The sequence below is a fragment of the Oryctolagus cuniculus genome, chromosome 17 (genome assembly GCF_964237555.1).
Source record: "Oryctolagus cuniculus chromosome 17, mOryCun1.1, whole genome shotgun sequence".
Taxonomy (NCBI): domain Eukaryota; kingdom Metazoa; phylum Chordata; class Mammalia; order Lagomorpha; family Leporidae; genus Oryctolagus; species Oryctolagus cuniculus.
This window is the reverse complement of record NC_091448.1, coordinates 17,948,920-17,970,487: the sequence shown is the minus strand read 5'-3', so window position 1 is coordinate 17,970,487 and position 21,568 is coordinate 17,948,920. Positions and strand designations below refer to the sequence as shown.

The window sequence follows — 21,568 nt, the reverse complement described above, 5'->3', positions numbered from 1 at the left end:
CTCCACCTAGCGGTGCCAGCACACCGGGTTCTAGTCCTGGTCGGAGCGCCAGATTCTGTCCCGGTTGCCCCTCTTCCAGGCCAGCTCTCTGCTGTGGCCCGGGAAGGCAGTGGAGGATGGCCCAAGTGCTTGGGCCCTGCACCCCATGGGAGATCAGGAAAAGCACCTGGCTCCTGGCTCCTGGCTTCGGATCAGCGCGGTGCGCCAGCTGCAGCGCACAGGCCGCGGCGGCCATTGGAGGGTGAACCAACGGCAAAGGAAGACCTTTCTCTCTGACTCTCTCTCACTGTCCACTCTGCCTGTCAAAAAAAAAAAAAAAAAAAAAGATTTATTTATTTGAGACTCAGAGTTACACAGAGAGAAGGAGAGGCGGGGGAGGGGGTCTTCCATCCGCTGGTTCATTCCCCAAATGGCCGCAACGGCCGGAGCTGCAGTGATCCAAAGCCAGGATCCAGGAGCTTCTTCTGGGTCTCTCACGTGGGTGCAAGGCCCCAAGCGCTTGAGCCATCTTCCACTGCTTTCCCAGGCCACAGCAGAGAGCTGGATGGGAAGAGGAGCAGCCAGGACTAGAACCAGTGCCCATATGGGATGCCAGCACTGCAGGTGGAGAATTAACCCACTATGCCACAGTGCCGGCCCCGACTATTATAATTTTTTAAAAGATTTATTCATTTGAAAGGCAGAGTGACAGAAACAGAGGTATGTATCTTCCATCCACTGGTTCATTCTCCAAATGTCCGCAACAGATGGATGGGTCAGGCTGAAGCCAGAAGCCTAGAACTCAATCCAGATCTCCTTTGTAGGTGGCAGGAATCCAAATACTGGGGCCATCACCTGCTGCCTCCCAGGCACTTTACCTGGAAATCAGACAGGAAGCATGCATTAGCCAGGACCCAAGCCAGATACTGTTATAGGATACAGGAGCCCCAGGTGACAGCTTAACCTGCTGCACCACAACTCACATCCCTATTCTCTGCTTTAAATGAGAAAGCCGAGGTTGGAACTTTTCTGTGGCTTATAGCTAGAAAATGTCAGAGCTGGGATTTTAATTCAGGAAACCTGACATCAGACCCCAAGCTCTCCTCTTACTGCCTCTTCATTTAACTGGCAAAACAGAGAAAGAACACCAATATAGGGGGCTGCTGTTGTGGCCAAGCAGGTTAAACTGCCGCCCACAGCACTGGCATTTCATATGGGCACCAGTCCGAGTCCTGGCTGCTCCACTTCCAATCAGGCTCCCTGCTAATGCGCCTGGGAAAGCAATGGAAGATGAGCCAAGTACTTGGGCCTCTGCCTCCCACATGGGAGGCCCAGTGGAAGCTCCTGGCTCCTGGCTTTGGATTGGGCCAGTCCTGACCATTGTAGCCATTCTGGGAGTAAACCAGCGGATGGAAGATCTCTCTTTCTCTTCGCCTCTCCCTCTCTTTGTAATTCTTCCTTTCAAATAAGTAAATAAATCTTAAAAAAGAAAGAAAGGGCCGGCGCCGGGGCTCACTAGGCTAATCCTCCGCCTAGCGGCGCCAGCACACCGGGTTCTAGTCCCGGTCGGGGCGCCAGATTCTGTCCCGGTTGCCCCTCTTCCAGGCCAGCTCTCTGCTGTGGCCAGGGAGTGCAGTGGAGGATGGCCCAAGTGCTTGGGCCCTGCACCCCATGGGAGACCAGGAAAAGCACCTGGCTCCTGGCTCCTGCCATCGGATCAGTGCGGTGCGCCGGCTGCAGCGCGCCAGCCGCGGCAGCCATTGGAGGGTGAACCAACGGCAAAGGAAGACCTTTCTCTCTGTCTCTCTCTCTCACTGTCCACTCTGCCTGTCAAAAAAAAAAAAAAAAGAAAGAAAGAAAGAAAGAAAGAAAGAAAATGGATACAGTGATACAAAAACCTGACTATGGGGCATGTGTTTGGCACAATAATTAGGCCACACTGGGGATGCCTGCATACCATACCAAAGGGCCTGGATTTGAATCCCGGCTCTGTTTCCAAACCAGCTTCCTGTTATTGCACCCCACGGGAGGCAGCAGGTGATGGCTCAAGTATTTAGGTTCCTGCCACCCATACAGGAGACCTCGACCGAGTTCCTGACTCCTGGCTCCAGTCCCACCTGGGCCATTGTGGGCATCTGGGGAGTAAAACAGAAGAGGGGTGCTGGTGCTCTCTTTCTGCCTCACAAATAAAATTTTTAGAAAAACAGTGAGTTTAGTAAAAGATGTGAAGAAAAGAGTTGGAATTCAACCCAACAATTAATTTCATTTCTACGTATTATCTGGACCAATGGTCTCCACAAAAAGGTGTGTCTCAGACAGATGATCACAGAGCTGCTGAAAGAAAACAGAATTTAAATTTAACTTTTACCTAAAAGAAGAAAAGGCAAGGTTTGCTCCTATGTCACAAGCCAGCTGACACCAGTGCCCTGTCACCGTCCTGGGTTATGTGAGGCAGCTGAGGTATGTGGGGAGGGGTGGGGAGCTTTGCCTCAGAAGAGGTTGTAGGTGTTTACTTTAGTGGTCCAGTGGTTTACACAGGTAGATAAATGGATTTACTGGTTATGTCCCCTGGATGTAATCTTCCCAATCCCCCAAAGGGATGAGAGGGACAAATGATTTAACAAGATTTCCATGAAGAAGTGAGATTACAATCGCAAATATTCTCTCTCTGTAACTGCCTCTCAAATAAATAATCTTTTATTTATTTATTTTACGAATCACAGTATTTCTTTTCTAAAAAAAAAAAAAAAGGTTTATTTATTTGAAAGGCAGAGTTAGAGAGAGAGAGATTGACTGATCTCCCATCTACTGGTTCACTCCCCAGATGGCTCCAATGGCCAGGGTTGGGCCAGGCTGAAGCCAAGAACCAGAAGCTTCATCTGGGTCTCTCAGGTGGATAACAGAGGCCCAAGTAGTTGGATAACAGAGGCCCAAGTAGTTGGGCCATCCTCCACTGCTTTCCCAGTCACATTAGCAGGGAGCTGGATTGAAGGGGAGCAACCAGGACATGAATTGGCACCTATATGGAAAGCCAGCTTGCAGGCGGCAGCTTAACCCGTTACGCCAGAATGCCGGCCCAATCACAAATATTTCTAGTGATTCACATACAACTGCACATTCCAGGTACAACTGCTCAAGTTCAGGAAAAGTCCAATCAGTGCTGAGAGACAGCTGGCCAGGGGCAGGGGTGAGGAAAATCACCACTTTAAAGAGAAACTACTGCCAGGAGGGAGCACATTTTGAAGACAGATGTTTGGAAATATTTTGACCTGTAAGTGACTTTGTTGCTAATAATGGCATGGTGCCATTTTCAAAAACATTTACAAATGTAAGAAACAGAATTTTTCTAAATTTAAAAAAATCTTCCAAACATGGTTTCATATCCTTTTCTGAAAAATACAAAATGCAGTAACTTCTGATTAGTTTGCAAGAATAACCAATAAACATCAGGGGAAACAGAAATTTACTGGCCCAATTTCAATAAAATTTTGGTACACAGGATTGAAAAGCAACTATCTAGTTTCATCATGTATAATCTGTAGATTTTAAAAATAGAGTAACATGGGCCAGTGCTATGATGTAGCGGGTAAAGCCATCAGCTGCAGTGCCAGCATCCCATATGGGTACTGGTTCGAGTTCCAGCTGCTCCACTTCCCATCCAGCTCTCTGCTGTGGCCTGGGAAAGCAGTAGAAGATGGCCCAAGTCCTTGGACCCCTGCACCCGTGCAGGAGACACGGAAGAAATTCCTGGCTCCTGGCTTCAGATCAGCACAGGTCTGGCCGTTGAGGCCAACTGGGGAGTGAACCAGCAGATGGAAGACCTCTCTCTCTCTGCCTGCCTCTGCCTCTCTAACTTTGCCTTTCAAATAAATAAATAAAACTAAAAAAAAAAAAAAAAGTAACACTCAAATGACTGCCACTTAAAAAAAAAAAGTAGCAGCAGATGGCGCATGTGCTTGAACTTCCGACACCCATGTGGGAGACCTGGATGGAGTTGCAGGCTCCTGGCCTCAGCCTGGCTCAGCCCTGCCCATTGCAGCCATTTGAGGTGCAAACCACCAGGTGGAAGATCTTTCTGCCTTTCCTTTCCTCTAACTCTGCCTTTCAAATAAATATTTTTTTAAAAAAATTAGTGTTTATTTCTGGGTGGTAGGATTATGAATTATTTAAAAAAATACTTATTTTAACTGAAAAGTGATCCCTGTTAAATATAAGAGTGGGAATAAGTGAGGGAGGAGATGTACAATTTGGGACATGCTCAATCGGACTTGCCCCAAAAGGTGGAGTTAGAATCATGCCAGGGGATCCCAATACAATCCCATCAAGGTGGCATGTACCAATGCCATCTCACTAGTCCAAGTGATCAATTTCAGTTCACAATTGATCACACTGATAGGTCTAAGAGTCAAAGGGATCACACAAACAAGACTAGTGTCTGCTAATACTAGCTGATAGAATCAAAAAGGGAGAGAACGATCCATCATGGGAAACGGGATACACAGCAGACTCATAGAATGGCAGATGTCCTAAATAGTACTCTGGCCTCAAATCAGCCCTTAAGGCATTCGGATATGGCTGAAGAGCCCATGAGAGTATTTTAGGCATGGAAAGCCAAGACACCCTGGGAAAAAAAAAAAAAAAAAAAGAGAAGACCTAAATGGAAGATCTCCGCGAGTGAGATCCCAGTGGAAAGAACGGGGCCATCAAAGAAGGAGGTACCTTTCTCTGAAGGGAGAACTTCCACTTTGACTATGACTCTGTAGGAATAAGATCGAAGTCGGCGAACTCAAAAGGCTTCCATAGCCTTGGCAACTCATGACTAGAGCCTAGGGAGATTACTGACGCCATAAACAAGAGTGTCAAATTGTTAAGTCAACAATAGGAGTCACTGTGTACTTACTTCTCATGTGGGATCTGTCCTTAGTGCGTTGTCCAATGTGAAGTAATGCTATAACTAGTACTGAAACAGTATTTTACACTTTGTGTTTCTGTGTGGGTGCAAACTGATGAAATCTTTACTTTTTATATACTAAATCGATCTTCTGTATATAAAGATAATTGAAAATGAATCTTGATGTGAATGGAATGGGAGAGGGAGTGGGAGATGGGAGGGGTGTGAGTGGGAGGGAAATTATGGGGGGGGAGCCATTGTAATCCATTAACTGTACTTTGTAAATTTATATTTACTAAATAAAAAATAAAAAAAGAACCTCAAAAACTACTTATTTTTATTTGAAAGACAGAGTTTACAGAGCGACAGCATGAAAGAGATAGTCCATCTGCTGGTTCACTCCTCGAATGGCCAGTCAGGAGCCAGGAGCATCCCCTGGTTTAAGTCCTCCCTCAGTTTCTGATCCAGCTTCCTGTTAATGGGCACCCTGGGAGACGGCAGTGATGGGTCTCCTGCCACCCAGGTCGAGTCAAGGCCAGGCTGCAGCTGGGAGCCAGGAACCATGTTGGTGGCAGGGACCTACCTACCTGCGCTACCACTTGCTGCCTCCAAGGTGTGCATCAGCAGGAAGCTGAAATTCGAAGCAGAGCCGGGACATGAACTCAGGCCCTCTGCTGTGGGACGCAGCTGTTTTCCAAGTAGTGTCTCAACCCTTGAGCCTAACACTCTCCCTTTGGAAACATTTTTACTGCTAAGCCTGTGTGGCAGAAGTATGCTTGCTCTTCACTGGTAGAGAGAAACCTTCCCACAGGTGGGCAAAGAGATATTGAAGCACAGAATGGAAAATTGAGAAATAGCAAAAGAAACAGACGAGCTGTTGTCTAGGGAAGCAAGGGAGCGGTGCCCAGTGGTTTAAGGGAAGAACAAAGAGTGAATATTGTAAACCGTCTTAAGTGAAGAAAGCACCCTGCAGAATGGCAGGCACGTGACAAACAATGTAATACACTGTGCAGGACGTATCCACTTAGTGCAGGAAGTCCTACACGTGAGGTCACATGCACCATCTTTAAGCATACCCAAGAGAAAGAAAGGTCAGCATCACACTCAGGCATAGTGGCTACTTCTGGGGAAGGAAGAAAATATGGTTTTACTAAAAAAAAAAAAAAAAAAAAAAAAAAAAAAAAGACGCACGGTAAATACATTCAACAAACAGCTCAACACTGGCCTGAGCATCCTCAGTTGACAGCCCTCCCACCTCCCTGACACCGTCTCTGCTCCTGCAAGTCCGTGTCCCCTGAGCCCATTTTTTTTTTTTTTTTTAAGATTTATTTATTTATTTGAAAGGCAGAGTTAGAGAGAGGGCAAGACAGAGAGCTCTTCCATCCACTGGTTCACTCCCCAAATGGCTGCAATGGCCAGGACTGTGCCGTGACAGAGCCAGCAGTTCAGGAGTTTCATCCGGGTCTCCCACATGGGTGCAGGGGCCCAAGTACTTGGATCATCTTACACTGCTTCTCCCAGGTTCAGGGAGCTAGACTGGAAGTGGAACAGCCAGGACTCGAATCAGCGCCCACACTGCTAACCACCCTGCTGGCCCCCACTCCACCTTCTTTTCAAACCAAAGGTAGCAAACACTACACTGCCCTAAGATTCACTTTTCTTTTGTTAACAATATATCTTGCATTTTGTTACATGTCAAGACATAAACAGCCTCCTCATTCATTTTTAAAGCTACACAGTATTTCTTTCTTTTTCTTTTTCTTTTTTTTTGACAGGCAGAGTGGACAGTGAGAGAGACACCCTCCAATGGCCGCCGTGGCCAGCGCACCCCGCTGATCCAATGGCAGAAGCCAGGTACTTCTCCTGGTCTCCCATGGGGTGCAGAACCCAAGCACCTGGGTCATCTTCCACTGCACTCCCGGGCCACAGCAGAGAGCTGGCCTGGAAGAGGGGCAACCGGGACAGAATCCGGCGCCCCGACCGGGACTAGAACCCAGGGTGCCGGCGCCGCAGGCGGAGGATTAGCCTATTGAGCCATGGCGGCGGCCCACAGTATTTCTTTGTATGGTCACAGTAGGCCTTCGGAACCAGTCTCCTACATACAGAATGCAGCCCATTTCTGTCCTTTTACTACAAAAAGCATTATAGCAATGAGCATCCTCTAAATATGTCATTCTGCGCCCATGCATGGCTTATGATAGATCCAGGAGAAACGCTGGGTCTTTTTTTTTTTTTTAAAGATCTATTTATTTACTTGAAAGTGAGTTACAGAGAGAGAAGGAAAGGTAGAGAGAGAGAGAGGTATCTTCCATTTGCTGGTTCACTCCCCAGGTGGCCACAACGACAATGGCCGGAACTGCCCCGATCTGAAGCCAGGAGCTTCCTCTGGGTCTCCCACGTGGGTGGTGCAGGGGCCCAAGCACTTGGCCCATCCTCTACTGCTTTCCCAGGCTACAGCAGAGAGCTGGATGGGAAATGGAGCAGCCGGCACCCAAACCGGCGCCCACACGGGATGCCTGCAGTGCAGGCGGCGGCTCTACCCACTACGCCACAGCGCCAGCCCCAACGCTGGGTCTTTCTCACATAATCCTCCAAAAGAGCCTACCTTCCCTCACCAACATTTCCCAGTGCCTGTCACCCAGTCACAGGCCGACAGTATACTATCAGCCTTCCTGATCTGAGAAGAAAATGCGGTATTTCACTGCACTTTTAACTTCTGTATCTTAAAAACGATTCATGTGACTGAGCAACGTTCCACAGTGTAAAAAGCCATTGTGATTTTTTCCTGTAAGGTTTGTCATTTGTCTATTCGTATGAATTTTTTTTTTTTTTTAACCTTGAGCAACTGTTACTTTGCTGGTAAAACAGCCAGTGAGGGCACTCTTGGTCTGGAGAGCCTGGGCTCACTTGGGAGAAGCCTGATGAGGCCTCAGAGCCACCTCTGGGTGCTGCATGGACCTTGACATCACACTGCAGCTGCGTAAGACGTCACTACTGGGGGAAGCAGGTGCAGGCTTCTGGACTATTTTTGAAACTTCCTGTGAGTCTGTGTTTCTTTAAAAAGGCAGGGGGAAAAATGTGGCACTTTCCAGGTTTGTGGCCTCTGCTGACCCCCAACCACGACCCTGAGCCGTGAGGGAGGCAAGACAGCCGTGGCTTAGCAGCGAGAGAAACAGCGGCGACTCCTGGGGCCTCTGGACTGGTGGCACAGGCTAACTCGGGCACACGGCGGCCACACCGTCCTTGTGTTTCCACATTTGTGCATCCCGACCTCGCCACGCTGTCACCATTTGTCTGAACCTGTCTGTTCCCACCGGACTGAAGATCCCCTGAGGACACGGGGTTTCGCCCTTCGTTCTCGCTAATTTTAGTACCTGGCGAGAAAGCCTCGCTGTGGGAACTCAATGCACATCTGGTGAAGGAAGGAGGCAGGCCAGGGCCCCGCCGGCCTCCGCTCCGGCTCGGGCAGCCGAGGCCCCGTCCGCCCAGCTCGGGCCCCGGCTGTCTACCTCTGCGTCTCAGTTCTCTCGTTTGAAAAAGGCGGCCAGTGGAAGCGTTTCCTCCCGCGGCTGTGGGGAGGACTACACCACTCGCTGCACGACAGGCACAGGGTGGAGCAGGCGCCCCCGGGCAAGCGTTGACTACAGCGAGCCATTTACCGAGCGCCTGCTACGTCGGGTCCTGCGAAGGGCACGGCGGCAGTGCAGACCAGCGTCCGCGGCTCGCCGGCCGCGTGCAGGGCGCCGGGAAGGGTCTCCGGAGCTGGCGATTTTAGGGACGGCGGCTCCCGCGAGCAGAAGCCGGCGGTCCCCGGCTAAGACCCGCGCGGGCGCCCGCGGGCGGGCAGCGCCGAGAGAAGAGCGAGGCGCCGGACTCGGCGTTCCAGGGTCGCAGCCCCTCTGAACGTCCCCAACCGTGAACAGGGTCTGTTAGGTTTGCTCACCTTGCCAGGGCGCCGGGTGAGGTCACATGACTGCGACGCAGCCCACCCCCCGCGCCACCTCGGGCCGCAGCGGCTCCCGCCCCGCGCGCCGGAGCAGCCGCTCCCTCCACGGGCATGCGCAGTGCGCCCGCGGCGCGGCCCGTCAGGCACTGCGGTAGGCGTCCCGGGGGCTGGCAGGACCCTGACCCCAAGATGGCGGCGCCCAGCGGAGTCGGCGCGGCAGCCTCCCGAAAAGACGATGGCGGAGGCGGGGGCGGCGGCTTTGGATCGTGGCTAGACGGACGGTTGGAGGCTCTGGGAGTGGACCAGGCCGTGTATGGCGCCTACATCCTTGGTGTCTTGCAGGAGGAGGAGGAGGAGGAGAAGCTTGACGCTCTGCAGGGGATCCTGTCTGCTTTCCTGGTGGGTAGCCCGGGCACGTTCTTTTAGCCTCGGGCCTTGCATCTCAAGAGCGCTGTTTGTGCATCCCCCTTCCTCTGCCGGGGGTCCCGGAAGCTTCGTGGTCGCACCTGGACCAGGTGTACTCCTTCTCTTGAGTTCTGGGCCGCAAGGGAGAGGGGTTGCAGGTGCATAGAGAGGAGTGGGTCTGCCTTATTGTTGAGGATAGGGTCCTCCCGGATGCCTGCGGGTAAGCTGACCTAGTGTTCTGAAGGCGTTGAAATACCTAAATGGGAGTTTATCCACAGACGTCTCCCGACCGCTTCCATTTCTCTCCGCTTAGTGTGCAGTGTGGGGAATAAAACGCTTCTGGGATGTCTGTGCCCGTTAGCAGGCACCGTCCCATGCCAAAAGCCTGTAGCAATACCCTCTCGGGTCTATTTCGGAGCCAGGGTCCAAAAAAGATAGGTTGATGGCCGAGGTGTTTTATGCCCAAGCCGGACTGAAGCAAATGTTCTCCATCTTTTACTGTATTTAGCAAATGCAGAAACAACGCTGGGGAGGGATTGTTAGGGGAAAGAAGAAGAGAGATCAGAGCTTTAAAAAAGATAAACTGGGTTCTTGGCCTCTTCGAAGCGGATTCGAGAGTTCCGAGTGTGTACTTTTAAGCTTGCTTTGTGCAGTAAGTCACCAAAGTGTGGCTTTTCCAGCCTGGTCTTTGCTGCCTTCATCACCCGGTCTCCCACCCCCCAACACACACGCACATTTTAGATGGGTTATTCCGGATTAGACTGGTGACAAGTACCGCCTGTAGCTGCCCAGCACATTGTTTCCTTGTAATGACAAGCTCCAAAATTAAATTTGCTTAGGTCATCACGAAATAACTGGGGCAGCCAGAGCTGTTTCTGCCCTGGTGGTTTACAGAAGCTCCTGGAAACCAGACTGCTACTGTGAGAGCCGTCTGCCTGTCAAAGGTTTTATCCTCTCATGTAGGAAGTGACAGGCTGGAGAATGGGCTCATTGGTTGTCCTCAGAACCTGTTTTCAAGCTGGCATTGTGGCCCAGCAAGCTAAGCTGCTGCCGGGGACACTGGCATCTCACGTGAGTGCGGGTTCGAGTCCTGGCTTTTGCACTTCAGATCCACTCCCTGCTAGTGCACCTAGGAAAGCAATGGAATATGGCCCAAGTGCCTGGGCCCGTAACACCGATACATTTGGAAAAACAATTTTTTAAAGTGTTTTCTGCCATACACTTTTCCCTACAAGGTATATATCCCTATATATTCAAAATACTTTTGGGTCCTCTTTGGTAGGCCTTAAAACTAGGTTTTTGTCTTTTAAAGGTTTATTATTTATTTGAAGCAGAGAGAGTGACACAGAAAGAGAGAAAGAGAGAGAGAGAGGAAGGGAGGGAGGGATGGAGGGAGATGGCTTCCATCTGCTGGTTCACTCCCCAGATGGCTGCAGTGGCTGCAGCTGGGCCAGGCCGAAGCCAGGAGCTCCACCCGAGTCTCCCACGTAGCTGGCAGGGACCCAACTACCTGAGCCATCACCTGCTGTGCACCAGCAGGAAGCTGGAGTGAAGAGCCAGGTGGGTGGCCTGCGCTGGGGCTCACTAGGCTAATCCTCCACCTAGCGGCGCTGGCACACCGGGTTCTAGTCCCAGTCGGGGTGCCGGATTCTGTCCCGGTTGCCCCTCTTCCAGGCCAGCTCTCTGCTGTGGCCAGGGAGTGCAGTGGAGGATGGCCCAAGTGCTTGGGCCCTGCACCCCAAGGGAGACCAGGATAAGTATCTGGTTCCTGCCATCGGATCAGTGCGGCAGCCATTGGAGGGTGAACCAACGGCAAAGGAAGACCTTTCTCTCTCTCTCACTGTCCACTCTGCCTGTCAAAAAAAAAAAAAAAAAAAAAGAGCCAGGTGGGTATTAATTCCAGGTCCACGTGAGTTGGGGACGTCTTAGCCACTAGGGCAAATGCCCAGCCCCAGAAAAAAATCTTCTCAAATCCCAGTGTATTTTGCAGAGGGAGGGGGCATGCATGCGCTAGGACCGTGTCACTTACCCTCAGTGGAAGCACGGTTCATGGGTTGGGCACATGACTGAAACATGAGACACCGCAGCTGTCCCAGATCTGTCTGGCAAGCACCCTCGGAGTGGAGCGTCCAGAGCCCGCTCTCACCTGTAGGTGGGACAGTTTCAATGAAGCTTGTGAGGCAGTGTGGAAATACACACAATGGAGTAAATTCTTTCCTTGAACGCTGACATTTCAAATAACAAGGGGAAAAAATCAGAACCAAGCTATTTAAGTTATTTTTGATTTTCCAGCTGGGAAGTTTCTCAAGACTCCATGAAGGAGTTGTTAAAATAGCTTCAGGGGCTGGCACTGTGGCTTAGTGGGTAAAGCCGCCTCCTGCAGTGTTAGCATCCCATATAGGCGCCAGTGCTAGTCCCAGCTGCTCCTCTTCCGATCCAGCTCTCTGCTGCGGCCTGGGAAAGCAGTAGAAGATGGCCCAGGTCCTTGGGCCCCTGCACCTGCATGAGAGACTTGGAAGAAGCTCCTGGATCCTGGCTTTGGATCCGCATAGCTCCGGCTGCTGTGGCCATCTGGGGAGTGAACCAGTGGATGGAAGACCTCTCTCTCTCTCTGCCTCTGCCTCTCTGTAGCTCTGCCTTTCAGATAAATAAATGAATCTTTAAATAAATAAAACAAAACAGCTTCAGTGCTCCTTGGTACCAGCTCCTTGACTGGTGCTATTCATAGTGTCATTCCTTCAGCTGTGTATCTACTAAAGAGACGCACGAGTTTTCCTTGACTCCTGCTACTTTCATGGTGGAAGAGGCAGTAATTTATTTATTTATTTTTAAGATTTACTTTATTTATTTGAAAGAGTTACAGAGAGAGGTAGAGACAGAGAGAGAGGGATCTTCCATCTGCTGGTTCACTCCCTAGATGGCCACAACGGCCAGAGCTGCACCGACCTGCAGCCAGGAGTCAGGAGCTTCTTCCTGGTTTCCCACACAGGTGCAGGGGCCCAAGGACTTGGGCCATCTTTTACTGCTTTCCCAGGCCACAGCAGAGAGCTGGATTGGAAGAGGAGCAGCCGGGACTAGAACTGGTGCTCATATGGGATGCTGGTGCCGCAGGCTAGGGCCTTAACCCACTGTGCCACAGTGCCGGCCCCGAGATGATGTCATTTTAAAGGATGAATCCCTCCCCCCGATCCTATGTGCATGCTGTGTTTAATTTTCTAATGGTTTCCCCAACCCCTTCTGTTTACAAATGGACTCTGGGAAGAACTGGCCAGGAATGAAATGGTGAGGCACAGGTCCTGTCCTCGAAAACCGCTGAGCAGCATCTTTCCCTAACAAAGGGCCAGTGGATATGGTGTACACTGGACGTAACTCAAAGACTGCTTAAAAAAAAATATTTATTTATTTATTTATTTATTTGAAAGCGTTACACAGAGAGAGAAGGAGAGGCAGAGAGAGGGCGAGAGAGAAGTTTTCCATCTGCTAGTTCACTCCCAAATTGGCCACAACCGCCGGAGCTGCGCTGATCTGAAGCCAAGAGCCTAGAGCTTCTTCCGGGTCTCCCACTTGGGTACTGGGGTCCAATCACTTAGGCCATCTTCTGCTGCTTTCCCAGGCCATAGCAGAGAGCTGGATCAGAAAGGAGCAGCTGGGACTTGAACTGGTGCCCATGTGGGATGCCGGCACTGCAGGTGGAAGCTTAGCCCTCTCTGCCACAGTGCCAGCCCCTAGTCCTTTTTTCTTCTTTTGCTTCTCTTGCTGTGGGGAGGGACAGGGTGGTGGCCATGAATTGTTGGTATTCTGGACCAGAGACGTCCTGTGTCAGCACATAGGCTAAAGCTGCGCAGGGTGGAGGAGGGAGTCCCGTGATGAGTGCGGAATAACGGCAGCTACCCAGAGTCCATGCTCTGACTCACCCCTTTTCTTCAGGAGCTGGTGCGACGGCTAAGAACACGGGCTTGGGGCCCGGCTGCCTGTTTAGACCATCCTCATTGTGTGACCTGGGCAAGTCACTTAGCCTGTGTGCTTTGGTTTCCTCGCTTATGACTAGAGTAGTAACACGGTACTTCGTGGGATTGCTTTAAGAATTAAGAGCACACATATAAAGTTTTTACAACAGTGCCTGGCGCATGGTATGTGCTTAATGTGAATTCTTATATATATATATATATATATATTTTTTTTTTTTTTTTTTTAAAGGCCAGGTGACAGAGAAGAAGGAGAGGTAGAGAGAGATCTTTCATCCACTAGTTCATTCCCCGGATGTCTGCAATGGCTGGGCTGGAACTGGGTTGGAAGCAGAGCAGCTGGAACTGGAACCAGTGCTCCCATACGGGATGCCCATGTTACAAGTGGTGGTTTAACCCACTACCCTTCGGCACTGGCCCCAGATGTGAACCTGACAGCCTGTCCTGAGGGGTAGAATGTGAAGGGGGTCAAGACAGCCTAACAAAGATGGAAAGAAATGCCCATCAAAAAAAAAAAAGATCATTTGTTTGCCTGAAAGTCAGAGCAAGGAGCGGGTGAGACGGAGCTCTTCGTCTGCTGGTTTGCTCCCTGGACAGACGTCTGCTGGGTCTGGCTCAGGCTGACACGAGCCGACTCCCATGGAGGATACTGGTGTCGCAGACTTTACCTACTACAGTACAGCACGGGCCTGTATTTTTGGATGCCTTTTCTTTGTCAGGAAGGGTAGACACTTTATATGTTTTCCTGTATCCTCACTAAATCCTGGAATGTTATGAAGCTCAGAAAGTTGAGTTGCTCATAGATCTTGAATTCACCGTAAGTGGGATTACCCAGAGCGGCTGGGAATCTGCCCCTGGAGCTGGGCAGGAGGTGTGGGTTCTGGGGCTGGGGCTGGGGGTGGTTTCTGTACTCGGAAGAGGCACCATCTCCATTCTGCGGCTTCAAGGCCTTCCCCATGATTTCTTCTCATCTTCAGGACAGCTGTGCCCTGTCCATGGACTTTTGTTCGGTTGCCTTTTTTTTTTTTTTTTAAAGATTTATGTACTTATTTGAAAGAGCAACAGAGAGAGAGAGGGAAGAGGCAGAGAGAGAGAGAGAGAAAGGGAGAGGGAGAGAGAGAGAAAGGGAGAGGGAGAGAGAGATGTGAACCTTCCATCCACGGGTTTACTTTCCAAATGGTCACAACAGCCAGGGCTGGGCCAGGTGACAGCCAGGAGCCGGGAACTCCTACCCTCGTTTCTCATATGGGTGACAGGGCCCCAGCACTGGGGCCATCCTCCACTGCCCTCCCAGGAGCTTTAGTGGGAGCCGGGTCAGAAGTGGAGCAGCTGGGACTGGACCCATTGCTCGGGTATGGGATACCAGTGTCCCGTGCAGCAGCTTAACCCATTGCGCCACAGTGGTGGCCCCATGTTGCTACTGGTTTTGAAAGTTCTTTCAGGAGATTAATTGGCCTACTTTTCCAACTAGGAAGAAGATTCTCTTCTTGATGTCTGCAAGGAAATTGTGGAACGATGGTCGGAGTCTCAAAGCGTTGTCAGCAAAGTGGAAAAAGAAGGTAGAGTTGGAACTCAGATGGGTAGCCGCCAGGGCCTTTTCCCAAAGCCTCGTCAGCACAGCTGTTAGGGAGACAGTTGTTCATTTCCTTCCTTGGATCCTCATTTTTCTTGATCTAATTTAAAGTGATATTTATTTTTCTTAATTTGGAAAGCAGAGTGAGACAACAGAGATCCTCCACGTGCTCGTTCACTCCCCAAATGCCCGCAGCAGCTGGGCTGGGCCAGCTTGAAGCCGGGAGCCAGGAACTCCATCTGGAACTCCCAGGTGCGCAGCAGGGACCTCAGGACTTGAGCCGTCACCTGCTGACGCCCAGGGTGCACCTCAGCAGAAAACCGGAATCAGTTCTGATGCCGGGACTTGAACCCAGGCACTCCAGTGTGGGGTGCGGGTGTCCTAAGTATACCTTCACTATCACTCCAGATGCCCCTCCCGGTGGAGTCTACACTGGCCCAGGCCTGCAAGTGGGCTCTAGCCCTGTGTGAACATTGATTTCCCCTTCAGTTAACCAGAGTAACCTTGTGGTTCGTCCTTTTCCTCCTCGTCCTCTTGGCTGTGCCACCAGTGAATTTGCTCTGTAGCTGTGAGTATAAGGCCAACTATTCTCCCCCACTTTTCTTTTATTTTCATATTCCACAGGTTTTTGTTGACTAAGCATACATTATAAATGATACTTATTTTTCAAAAGCTGTGATTTTGTAATGTTTTCATAAAAAAGAAAAGTTGAATGCTTGAGGAAATAGATATATTAACCCTGATGGAGATTATACAATATAAAAACATTATATGGTATCCCCTAAAATATGCACAGGTTTTTTTGTATCTGTTAAAATAGCGAGGGGCCAGTGTTGTAGCATGGCAGGTGAAGTTTCCACCTGCAGTGCTGGCACCCATGTGGGTCCCAGCTGCTCCACTTCTTATCCAGCTCTCTGCTATGGCCTAGGAGAGCAGTGGAAGAAGGCCCAAGTGCTGGGGCCCCTGCACCCATGTGGGAGACCCAGAAGAATCTCCTGGCTTCTGGCTTCAGTCTGGCCCAGTGCTAGCTGTTGTGGCCATTGGGGGAGTGAACCAGTGGATGGAAGACCTCTCTCTCATCCTCTCTGTCTCTCTGTAACTGTGCCTTTCAAATAAAAAAAAAAAAAAAAACTTAAAAAAATTTTTTTAGTTAAAAAAAATCTGTGGTTACTAAGATAAAACATCTTGAATATTACTAGGAGGATTATAGAAGAAGTTAAAGGAAATATATTTTTTTTGACAGGCAGAGTTAGACAGTGAGAGACAGAGAGAAAGGTCTTCCTTTGCCATTGGTTCACCCCCCAAAATGGCCGGTGCGCTGCGCTGATCTGAAGCCAGGAGCCAGGTGCGTCCTCCTGATCTCCCATGCGGGTGCAGGGCCCAAGCACTTGGGCCATTCTCCACTGCACTCCCGGGCCATCGCAGAGAGCTGGCCTGGAAGAGGGGCAACCGGGACAGAATCCGGTGCCCTAACTGGGACTAGAACCCGGGGTGCCGGCACCGCAGGCGGAGGATTAGCCAAGTGAGCCGTGGCACCGGCCCAAAGGAAATAATTTTTAAAATGCTTTAAAAATGAGAAAAATAAGGAAAGCATAAAGAGGAGGGTATCTTGGAGAGATCCTCTCCCGCCTTTTTCATGTTCTCATTTCTTTTTTATTATTTTTAATTTTTTTTTAAGGTTTATTTATTTGAAAGGTAGAGTGGTGGGGAGGGGTCTTCCATCTGCTGGTTCACTCCCCAAATGGCCACAATGGCTGGAGCTGCGCTGATCTGAAGCCAGGAGCCAGGAGCATCTTTCGGGTCTCCCATTTGGGTGCAGGGGTCCAAGGACTTGGACCATCCTCTTCTGCTTTCCCACGCCATAGCAGAGAGCTGGATTGGAAGTGGAGCAGCCGGGACTTGAACCAGCGCCCATATGGAATGCCAGCACTGAAGGCAGCAGCTTTACCCACCATGCCACAACGCTGGCCCCTCATGTTCTCATTTCATAGCACAAATTATGGTTGAGATTTTGAGAGTAGCGGGTGTTCAGCCTAGCAGTTAAGACCCCCATTTCCCACAGGAGAGTGTCTGGGTTCGATTCCAGCTCTGGCTCCTAACTCCAGCTTCTACCATGCAGACCTTGAGAGGCAGGGACGCTGGCTCAAGTAACTGGGTTTCTGTCAGCCCCAGGGAGACCTGGATTGTGCTCCTGGCTCCTGGTTATTGCAGGCTTTTGGGAAGTGAACCAGCAGATGGGACTTTATACTCTCTCTCTGTCCCAAATAAGTAACAAGTAATTTTTTTTAATTAAAAAATAAAGTAGAGGGCCGGCACCGCGGCTCACTAGGCTAATCCTCCACCTTGCGGTGCCGGCACCCCGGGTTCTAGTCCCGGTCGGGGCGCCAGATTCTGTCCCGGTTGCCCCTCTTCCAAGCCAGCTCTCTGCTGTGGCCCAGGAAGGCAGTGGAGGATGGCCCAAGTGCTTGGGCGCTGCACCCCATGGGAGACCAGGAGAAGCACCTGGCTCCTGCCTTCGGATCAGTGCGGTGCACCAGCCGCAGCGTGCCGGCCGCGGCGGCCGTTGGAGGGTGAACCAACGGCAAAGGAAGACCTTTCTCTCTGTCTCTCTCTCTCACTGTCCACTCTGCCTGTCAAAAAAAGAAAGAAAGAAAGAAAGAAGAAGGGAAATAAAATATTGTACTCACTGTTAGGATGGTAAATAAAAGCAGAAAACTCAGATAATAAAAGCCAAGTTTGGAAAGAATCTGGTCAACACTCTCTGCACTGTTGGTTCTCAGCTGTGTCTGGACAATAGAATCACTTGATATGCTTGGGTTAGGGCCCAGGCACTGGTATTTAAAATTCTATTATTTTAATTTTATTTGGAAGACAGAGAGAGAGAGATATCAATCAGTCTATCCTCTGATTCAATTCCCAAATGCCTGCAACAGCCAGGACTGGACCAGGCCAAAGCTGGGAGCCCGGAACTTATTCCAGGTCTCCCACGTGGTTGGTGGTAAGAACCCAAGTACTTGAGCCATCATCTGCTTCCTCCCATGGTGGCTGGAATTGGGGCAGAGCTGGGACTCCAACCATAGCACTCTGACTTCGGATGAGGGTGTCCCAAGTGGCATCTATTTAAAAACAAATTATTTATTTACTTGAAAGTGTTACAGAGTTACAGAGTTACAAAGGCAGAGAAAGAGAGGGCTCCTACCCGCTGGGTCACGCTGGGTCACTTCCCGCATGGCTGCAATGGCTGGAGCTGGGCGGTATATCAACACCGCAGGTGGAAGCTTAGCCTACTACGCCACACAGCGCCGGCCCCCAAAGTGTTCTGACTCTAGGGATCTCACTTGGCATAATTAAACATTCCAGATCTCTTTTTTCAGTTTCTGGGATTAGAGGGGAGAAAGCTGCATGTTTGGATGTTTGGAGGCTTACTTTTTTTTTTTTTTTTTTTTTTTTTTTTGACAGGCAGAGTGGACAGTGAGAGAGAGAGACAAAGAGAAAGGTCTTCCTTTGCCGTTGGTTCACTCTCCAATGGCCGGCGCGCTGCGGCCCGTGCACCGCGCTGATCTGATGGCAGGAGCCAGGTGCTTCTCCTGGTCTCCCATGCGGGTGCAGCGCCCAAGCACTTGGGCCATCCTCCACTGCACTCCTGGGCCACAGCAGAGAGCTAGCCTGGAAGAGGAGCGACTGGGACTAGAACCCGGTGTGCCCGCACCGCAGGCGGAGGATTAGCTGATTTGATTGTGATATAGTGGAACTGCTGTGTACAAGAAAGTTACACTCAGGCTGCTGGGACTGAAGTGGACGCAAGACCTAAGAGCTGGCCTGCATGGCCTTGCCTTCCTTTCTCACGGGCCCTCGGGGCATTCCTGTTCCCCCAGGGCTCTGAGTCAGCAGATGCTGGTGTCTAGTCCACGTGCTGTCTGGAGACCGGGTGGTGAGCTTGTTGTCTAACACAGCCTGTTGTCTGTCTTGCACCACCTCCCAGATGAGGTCCAGGCCATTGCCACCCTAATCGAGAAGCAGGCGCAGATCGTGGTGAAGCCCAGGATGGTGTCGGAAGAGGCCAAGCAGAGGAAAGCTGCCCTCCTGGCGCAGTACGCCGACGTGACCGACGAGGAGGAATATCCTTCCTGGGTCTCAGCTCTGGTCCCCGGCGCAGCCCAGAAACACGTGCAGTGGTGACCTCTGGGGAGCTGCCTGTGCCCTCTGCCGTGGCAGGGGTCTGTGTCCCTGTGTGAGAATGCGGAATGACGCTGGAATATTGATAGGGGACTTAGACTGTTTCTGATGCGTGATCAATATATCCCTGAAAACCTCAGTGTAAAGCCAGCGATGCCTTAATGGGCTATTTGTGCTTTACTTTCAGAAGCTAAGGTAGAGCTGTGGTTCCTTGTGCTTGTATCACACTCTGCTTTTGCTTTTGCTTTTTTGAAAATTCTTTTAAAGATTTTATTTATTTATTTGAAAGTCTGAAATACAGAAAGAGAAGGAGGGAGAGAGGGAGAGAGAGAGAGAGAGAAGGAGAGAGAGAGATCTTTATCTGCTGGTTCATTTCCCAAGTGGCTGTGATGACCAGGAACGTCATCTGGGTCTCCCATGTGGGTGCAGGGACCCAAGCACCTAGGCCATCCTGCTCTGCTTTTCCAGGCCCACAGCAGGGAGCTGGATTGGAAGTGGAGTAGCCAGGAGTTGAACTGGTGCCCATATGGGGTGCTGGCACTGCAGGCGGAGGCTTCACTTTCTAAGCCACAGCGCTGGCCCGACACTTTTCTATACTGTGTACTATCACATATATAATCCGTTTTTATATTCTTTCCTGGATAGAAAGGAAACTGAAGGCACTAAGAGATGAGTAAGTGATAAGAGACATTCAGAGAATTAGTGGCAAAACTAGGACTAGAACCTGGATATTTTTGGGTGAGGCATTCCCTAAATTTGGAGCAATTACATTTGATTTTTTTTTTTTTTTAATGTGACTACGTAGTTAAAACGAAGGCTGGGGCTGGCACTGTGGTGCAGTAGGTTAATCCTCCGCCTGCAGCGCTGGCATCCCATATGGGTGCCAGTTCTAGTCCTGGCTGCTCCTCTTCCGATCCAGCTCTCTGCTGTAGCCTGGGAAAGCAGTGGAAGATGGCCTAAGTCCTTGGGCCCCTGCACCCACGTGGGAGACCCAGAAGAAGCACTTGGCTCCTGGCTTTGGATCGGCTCAGCTCCGGCCATTGTGACTATCTGGGGAGTGAACCAGCAGATGGAAGACTGTCGCTCCCCGTCTTTGTGGAGGAACGACACAGGACCCTGCATTGTTCTTTCGTCTGCTCGGCCCTTCCTGGGTTTGCTGCTGGTTCTTCCCGGGTTGGCTACCGTCCCTTCCACCTCCGTGGAAGGGCGGTTCCCCCTGCCACATTCCCCACTTCCGCGGGGGAGCGGCACACCGCTGGCCGGCTCTCTCGGGGGCTGCACAGGTGTTCCTTCAGATAGATGTTCCCTTTAGATGTTCCTGGTGCATGTTGTCTCCTCCTTTATAGTCCTCTTCCGCCAATCCCAACTCTGCTACCCACACGCCGAGTACGCTGCTCTCCTCCAATCAGGAGTAGGTCCTACAGTCTATTGGTTGAACTGGAGGCAGCTGTGTAGAAGCTGTTTCTCCCTTCTCAGCGCCATATTGTGGGAAAGCAGATGCACAGAATAAGTCTTAATTCCAGTAACTTAGTCTAGTCCGAGTTGCTCCCCACAGATCCCCCTTTCTTTTTATTTTTGGCGTTGATACGCGCCTGTCTTCGGTGCCCCGCGGCACACACTCTGCTCTGCTTGCTAGAGTTGCCCACAGGTGCTTACAAGTCCTATCAATCAGGCAAACCGAATCCGGGCCCTCTCTTCGCCATGTTGTGAGGAGGTTTTTAGGCGCTGATGCGTGCCTGAGTTCGGTGCCCTGCAGCGCATGCTCTGCTCTGCTAGAACAGCTTGCAGGTGCTTACAAGCCCTATCAGGCAAACCGAATCCAAGCCTTCTCATTGCCTTATTGTGGGGAGACTTATGTTGATAACGTGCCTGTCTTCGGTGACCTGCAGCCGCCCACAGGTGCTTACAAGCCCTACCAATCAGGCAAACCGAATCCAAGCCTTCTCGTTGCCGTATTGTGGGAAGACTTATTGATGTTAATTCGTGCCCGTCTTCGGTGACCTGCGGCGCATAAGCTGCTAGCCGCCCGCAGGTGCTCACCACCTCCCTAATCAGGCAGACTGAATCCAAGCTCTCTCATTGCCATGTTGAGGGGAGGCCTTATTTTTTTCTATTTCTCTACCTCCGGGCATTCCTATCTCTCCCATTTTACTTCTATCTGCCAGCATTCCTATTTCTCTCATTTTACTTCTAAACTTCTGTTTCTCTTATCCCTGCGGCTTCCCAGCGCCCGCCCTGAGGCTGCCTCTCGGCGGCTTCCCGGCTCTGAGCCGCTTCAGCCCACGCTTCTCTCATCTGCGCGGCTTCCCGGCGCCCGCCCTGCGGCGGGCTCCCGGCTCTGCGTGGCTCGGCTTCGCGCGCACACTCCGCGGTCTCCACGCCCTTCGCGCCTGCACCACGGCCTCGCGCCAGCCCCGCGTTCCCTATCTATTCACGCCCCGTGCTCTCTCTGCACGAGGCGGCTTCCGCGAATCACACAGCGTAGCTTACGTTTCCGCCACCACCAGCATTCAGTCCAAGTTCCCCGGACTAACCTGGCGAATTCCAACCTGGCGGCCCACATCTCTGCCTCTGGTTCCAGATTTTCGCCTTTTGCTCCCTGGGCTGACTTGAAGAATTCCAAGCTGGCTTAC

The 21,568-nt window shown here is 51.0% G+C and overlaps 2 protein-coding genes across 12 annotated transcripts in view; one reads left to right on the top strand and one right to left on the bottom strand.

Moving 5' to 3' along the window:
* The window catches only part of DBF4B (DBF4B-CDC7 kinase regulatory subunit), a 46,453-nt gene extending 37,470 nt beyond the window's left edge, over positions 1-8,983 (bottom strand). For 5 of the 11 annotated variants that reach the window (XM_070060574.1, XM_070060572.1, XM_070060571.1 and 2 more), the window contains exon 1: positions 8,814-8,952. The gene's annotated coding sequence lies outside the window, so the exon portion shown is untranslated. Of the gene's footprint in view, positions 1-8,813 lie in introns of all 11 variants that reach the window. The other 6 variants (XM_070060573.1, XM_008271629.4, XM_051825786.2 and 3 more) reach the window with 4 other exon arrangements.
* Positions 8,916-21,568, top strand: part of CCDC43 (coiled-coil domain containing 43) — a 16,792-nt gene continuing 4,139 nt past the window's right edge. Inside the window, exons 1-3 of the mRNA XM_002719447.5 lie at positions 8,916-9,215; positions 14,658-14,745; positions 18,742-18,877. Coding sequence (XP_002719493.4) covers positions 8,928-9,215; positions 14,658-14,745; positions 18,742-18,877 — 512 coding nt within the window. The 5' untranslated portion in view covers positions 8,916-8,927. The remainder of the gene's footprint in view (positions 9,216-14,657; positions 14,746-18,741; positions 18,878-21,568) is intronic.